This window comes from Equus asinus, chromosome 5 (assembly GCF_041296235.1).
Source record: "Equus asinus isolate D_3611 breed Donkey chromosome 5, EquAss-T2T_v2, whole genome shotgun sequence".
Taxonomy (NCBI): domain Eukaryota; kingdom Metazoa; phylum Chordata; class Mammalia; order Perissodactyla; family Equidae; genus Equus; species Equus asinus.
In genome coordinates, this window is record NC_091794.1 from 106459949 (window position 1) to 106465948 (window position 6000).

At 44.7% G+C, this 6000-nt stretch overlaps 1 protein-coding gene across 3 annotated transcripts in view; it reads right to left on the reverse strand.

Annotated features, from left to right (window-relative positions):
* The window catches only part of UBE4B (ubiquitination factor E4B), a 122702-nt gene extending 119900 nt beyond the window's left edge, over positions 1 to 2802 (reverse strand). For 2 of the 3 annotated variants that reach the window (XM_044769649.2, XM_070511134.1), the window contains exon 1: positions 2053 to 2791. In XM_044769649.2, the coding sequence (XP_044625584.1) occupies positions 2053 to 2076 (24 nt within the window). In that variant the 5' untranslated portion in view covers positions 2077 to 2791. Of the gene's footprint in view, positions 1 to 2052 lie in introns of all 3 variants that reach the window. The other variant, XM_014849839.3, reaches the window with a different exon arrangement.
* Positions 2803 to 6000: the final 3198 nt, after the last annotated feature.

Consider the following 6000-nt stretch of genomic DNA (forward strand, 5'->3'; position numbering starts at 1 on the left):
TTTCATGGACTAACAGTCTCATACATTTTCATTTTGTTAAAATACGAAACTCTGCCTTTCCTAATTTCCTAATTTAGATCGCAAGATCTTGTCTTGCTTTTTTTCACCCTGACGCGTACGTTTGAATTTTCAGTAAAATAAATGTATTACTTTCTAACCAAATGAACGTCACCTACCATATACAAAGGCAAAAGCTCTGGAAGTGTCTCTGTTGAGAATTGCTCATCTAATCCCAGAATTAAAGAAAACGGATTTTAAAAAAAAAACCTTAAGGAGATTTTTCTCAAAAAATTATTTGTTCTAGGTCCTGCTGAGAGTAAAATTACCAGTTATTGAACTGTCCCTTTGTGTTCAGGCCAACTACTTTGTTGAACATAATTTTATATTGATCTTATCTTAGTGGATTTAATTTTTCACATTTAATATTCTGTTGACCTTGAAAAATGTTTTTAATCTCCTCCACAATGATTACATTTGCTCCTTATATGGCCACAAAAAATTACACCTTCTCCAAGGACTGGGTAAAGTGAAGAGCCACAGTTCAGGTTATACAGCATCTTTAACTGGGCTGTATGCTTTATTGGTTTGAAAACAATTTCTTGGTGAAAACCCAAGTACATAAAAACCTGTAAACTACGGACAATTTAGAGAACGTCAAGAAAAAAAGGAATTTCTGGAAGTAAAGGACTACTAAAACACATAAACTCTTTGCCTTAAAAGAAATTACCCATTAGAACTAATATTAAAGAAGAAAAGGGGGGGTGAGGGACACTTTTAAAAACTGCATTAAAAAAAGTGGCTCTGAGGGGATCTCTTGATAGTTCCTACCCGAATGAAAGAAACTGCTCAATATTCTTCTAATTTAAGATTACATTCCTGATGTATTTAAGAAAACAAAGTCAGTAACACAGAATGGGCAATCCTGACTTTCCAAACAGCCAAGTATCACAACCAACAAAATTACTTGCTTCCTTTTCCACCTGACCCTTAACCTACCACTTGCCTGCTCCATTCCTGGAGAATTTTAGTCCCAAAGTAAACATATTGACTACTCTGTAGCTAAAACTGAAGCATGGAAATTCTATAGTTCAACCAACCTGACGGATGACTACGTTCCTAACACCAGGGAAGTTTTATTATGAACCGTGGAAGGAATGAGGAGGTAGGCTGAAGAGCGTGAGGCCAGCAGGGGTCCTGAAAGGGAAGCTCCCAATTTGTAAAAAGGGAAAAGCCAGTAGAATCACAGGAAATTCCTTGAACCCTAATTGCCACTGCTTTTATGACAATCTTATTAAACAATCTTTAAAACATCAAGGGGATCTCTAAGACTTCTTTCACAAATGATATGGGGTGGAGGGAGTTTACAAAATCATTTGCTTCCATTTGCTTCCTGTTCAGCGTCTGCTATAGCCCAACACAAGTCTGAAAGGGACAAAAGCAGAATGAAAGAGAAGTATACCAGAAGTCATTAGTGGCCTGTTAAATTACTAGAATTGAACTGGAATTCACTAAGCTATCGAGAAGGTATGTATTTTGTTAAATATCAAAGAATCTGTGCGCAGGCCACCCTCAAACACAAATGTGTGTTTAATCAACTTATACAGTGAAATGGCCACACGTACTTCGGATTTCAAATACTTCCTTTAAAAACACCCATACATTCTGATTCCATCCAAAATTATTCTTTAAATCTCTGCAGTAAGGCGCGCACGGCGCGCGCACGCACATACACACACACCGAACTTGATGTAAATCTAGCCCTTCTTGCTCAATGCCCTGAAGAAAAGGATGAATGCCTCAATATGCTCTGCTCTTCTTCAGACCCTAAAAGAAGACTCGAGAAGCAAATGGAGTTCAGAATGAAGAAAGGCGGCCAGGGAACACAGGAAAATACAACCGGAGACCCTCCCAGGGACTCATTTTATTCTTGGAAAATGTCATCTCCATTCCTTCCCCAAGCCCGAAGGCCAGGCAGCACTGGCGCAATATCATCCCCGTCCAAAGCGCCAAAGAGTTGCAACTAATCTCCCAAGGTGTCCCCCACCTCCTCACCTCATCAGCGCTCAGCTCCTCCATTGCTTTCCTCTTAATGGTGAAAGGCGTTAGGGAGAGATCCTTCTGTTCTCGAGACCAGGGCGACAGGAGAGTGGAAGGTGTCTATCGGGCTGTCTGGTCCCCCGAATGGGGGAGGTTTCAGAATTGCATAGTCAGAGGTTAAAAAATAAGAACACGAGGGGCACTGAACTGCCTTGGCGTCGGTCACTCCAGTCGCCCCAGAGACTCTTACAGCTGCTTGTGCCCTGCGTAGCCTCCTTTGGCCACCACTGCTGCTGTTGTGGGGTTATCTTAAGGCGCCACTTACTACCCTCTGCTTCCCAGGTCACTCAGACTAGGGAGCTCGGGCGCCAGCTCGTCTCGTGCCCCGAGCCTGCTGTGTCTTCGTGGCGGTAGCGCGGCAGCTGCGCTTCCTCCAGCAGATCCTGCTCTCCGTCCTACCCTGTGCCCCTGGCGGGAACTGTTCGACTGCAGAGTGGATGCCCCGAGGGAAGACGACCCCAGAGCCGCCCAGGCAGAACCCAGCTCTGAAGAGGGAAGCCCCTCCCCTCCCAAAGCAGGCCGGCCACGCCCCGCCTCCACGCCGGAGCCCGGGCAGTGGGGAGGGGGAGGACGGGACTCGCGATGCTCCGGCTGGAAGAGTAAATCCTCCTACCCTTCCACCCCTAGTCTCACCCCCTCGCCCCACGAAGTATTATTCATCAAAACAACAGAGCGGCCATCTTTGAAAGGGGTCACGTGACCCCTGCCGGAGAGGCGGGGCTTCTGGCCCCAGGACGAGGCAGCCAATGGGGCGCGTGCGTCGCGCCGCCGATTTCCTCTCGCCTGCGTCTCCTCCCGCCCCCGCCCCACCCCCTCCCCGCAGCAGCGCGCGCGGGGGGAGGGGCGAGCGGGGCGGCGGGCGGGAGGGAGGCGCGCGGGGGGCGGGGCGGCGCGGTGCCATGGCGACGGCGCGGGGGTGGCGGGCGCGGCGGGCGCTGCGGGCCGGGCCCAGGTAGGCTCCCGCGGCGGCCCTGGCGGGAGCTCGGCCGGGAAGGGATGCCTGCGCACGCCGGGCCCCGCGGCGCCCCGTCGTTCCCCGGCGCTTGCTTTTTAGCGACCCTCCAACGCCTCGACTCTCCGCGATGCCGCCGAAGCAAAGTAAAAGAAAACGGAAAACGTCTGGTTTCTGGGCGTTCTCTAACAGCCGGACCGCTCACATTCTGGAAAACCTCTGTCAACACGCTTCCACCTCCGCAAAGGAAGCCCATTTGGAAGAAAACTCTAACACAAGTAGACTTCACTTCGTTTTACTTTGGCATTTTAGAGAGAATTTCCGATTTATTTTTGTAAGTGTATTCCAAGGTGTTCCAAAGGTAAAATTTGAAAGTATAAACGGGTGAGAGACCGAGAAAACTTAGAAGTGCGTACACGTATACAGGGAAGACTCTTGGAGTCAGTGAAAAGAAACCATCCTCAGCTGGACAAGAATACAAAATTTTTTAAATTGTGATATAATTAACATATAACATCGTATTAGGTTTTGATGTACAACATGATTTGATATATGTATATATTGTGAAATGATTACCACAATAAGTTTAGTTAACATCCATCACCATGGTTTTTTTTTCTTGTGATGAGAATTTTTAACAATTACTCTCTTAGTAACTTTCAAATATACAGTATTGTATTATTAACTACATTACATCCCCAGGACTTGTTTATAACTGGGAGTTTGTACCCTTTGACCACCTTCACCCACCCCGGCATCGCCTCTGGCAACCACCAATCTGTTCTCTGAAGAACCCAAGTATTTTATAATACACAAATCTGAGTTGAGCAGTCAATGTGACAGTATCATGAAATTCCAGATTTTGCCACGTACAAAGAATATACTGTATTGGATGGTTTACTAAACCATAACCCTAAAGACTGCATTCCAGAAGTAAAAGTTAATTTTGGGGGGGGGGGGGTGGTACTTGCTTAAAATAGGAACCTGGCAGCTAGATATGTCAGGAATTTGTGAGTAAAATTAGACCACTGCTGGCTTTGCATATTATCTGCTCTCCAGGAAAGAAATTCTGTCTAAGCCAGAATTTGGACTCCTGGTGACATTGACGTTAATATGTTCACTTCTTTTTTTGAACATCCTGGTTGCCATATAATTCACATATTATACAATTCATCCATTTAAAGTGCACAGAGTCATTCAATTATCATGACTAATTCCAGAATGTTTCATCACCCTGAAAAGAAACCCCCTATCTATTAACAGTCACTCCCCATTCTCCCCTCCCTTCCCTCTGGGCTACCACTAATCTACTTTATGTCTCTATGGATTTGCCTATTCTGGACATTGTTAAATTGGTAAATTCCATCAACGGAATCCTACCCTCTTTGGCTTTTTGTGTGTAGCTGCTTTCACTTAACGTGTCTTCAAGGTTTATCCATGTTGTAGCTTGTATCAGTACTCCGTTTCTTTAATGCCAAATAATATGCCACTGTATGGATATGCCACATTTTGTTTATCCATTCAACAGGTAGTGGACATTTGGGTTGTTTCCATCATTTGGCTGTTATGAATAATGGTACTATAAACATTCATATGTAAGTTTTTGTGTGGATGTGTGTTTTAGTTTCTCTTGGGTAGATACCCAGGAGCAGAATGGCTGGGTTGTATGTTTAACTTTTTGAGCAACTGGCAAATTGTTTTCCAAAGCAGCTACATCATGTTCCATCCCACCAGCAGTGTATGAGCATTGTAGTTTCTCCACAGCCTCACCAGCACTTGTTATTGTCTTTTTTATTATAGCCACACTAGTAGATGTGAAGTGGTCCCTCATTGTGGTTTTGTGTTTTCATTTCTCTGAGGGTTTAACAATGGTTTGTTTTTGTTTTTGAGGAAGATTAGCCTTGAGCTAACTGCTGCCAATCCTCCTCTTTTTGCTGAGGAAGACTGGCTCTGCGCTAACATCCATGCCCATCTTCCTCTACTTTATATGTGGGACGCCTGCCACAGCATGGCTTGCCAAGCGGTGCCATGTCCACACCCGGGATCCGAGCTGGTGAACCCCAGCCCGCTGAAGCAGAACGTGCGAACTTAACCGCTGCACCACCGGGCCGGCCCCCAACAATGTTGAGTATCTATCTTTTCATGTGTTTATTAGCCACTTGTGTATCTTCTTTGGACAAATATCTATTCAAATTCTTTGTTCCTTTTTTAATCGGCTTGTCTTTTTATTGTTGAGTTGTAAGTTTTCTTTTTATATTCCAGGTACCAGTCCCTTATCAGATATTTGCCAATAATTATTTCCAAATAATTTTCCCATTCTGTGGGTTGTCCGTTCGCTTTCTTGATGGTACCATTTGCAGCACAAAAATTTTTAATTTGATTGTAGTCCAATTTGTCTGTTTTTTCTTTTGTCCCTTGTGCTTTTGATGTAGTACGTTCACTTTTACAAGTCATGTTGAATCATTTAGTATTTGTCTTAGGCGGTTTGGGCTGCTATAACAGAATACCATAGACTGGGTGGCTTATAAACAATGGAAATTTCTCAGTTCTGAAAACTGAAGTCCAAGATCAGGGTGCCAGCATGGTCAGGTCTGGTGACTGTCCTCTTTTGGGTTGCAGACTACCGACTTCTCCCATGACTGAGAGCAGAGATAGGAAACAAGCTCTGTAGCAACTCTTTTAAGGGCACTGATCTCATTCATGAGGGCTCCACCCTTATGACCTCATCTAATGCTAATTACCTCCCAAAGGCCCACCTCCTGATACCATCACATTAGGGAGGGGGGTTGGTTCAACATATGATTTGGAAAGGGGACACAAACACTCAATCCATAACAATATTCAAATATGATAAGAAATATCCTTCCCGTTTTGTGGTTGGAGAAGGTGAAATCATTAAAGTTAAATGGCCTGCCACAAGTCAAATAGGAAAACGATTAGGAATCTTGCTT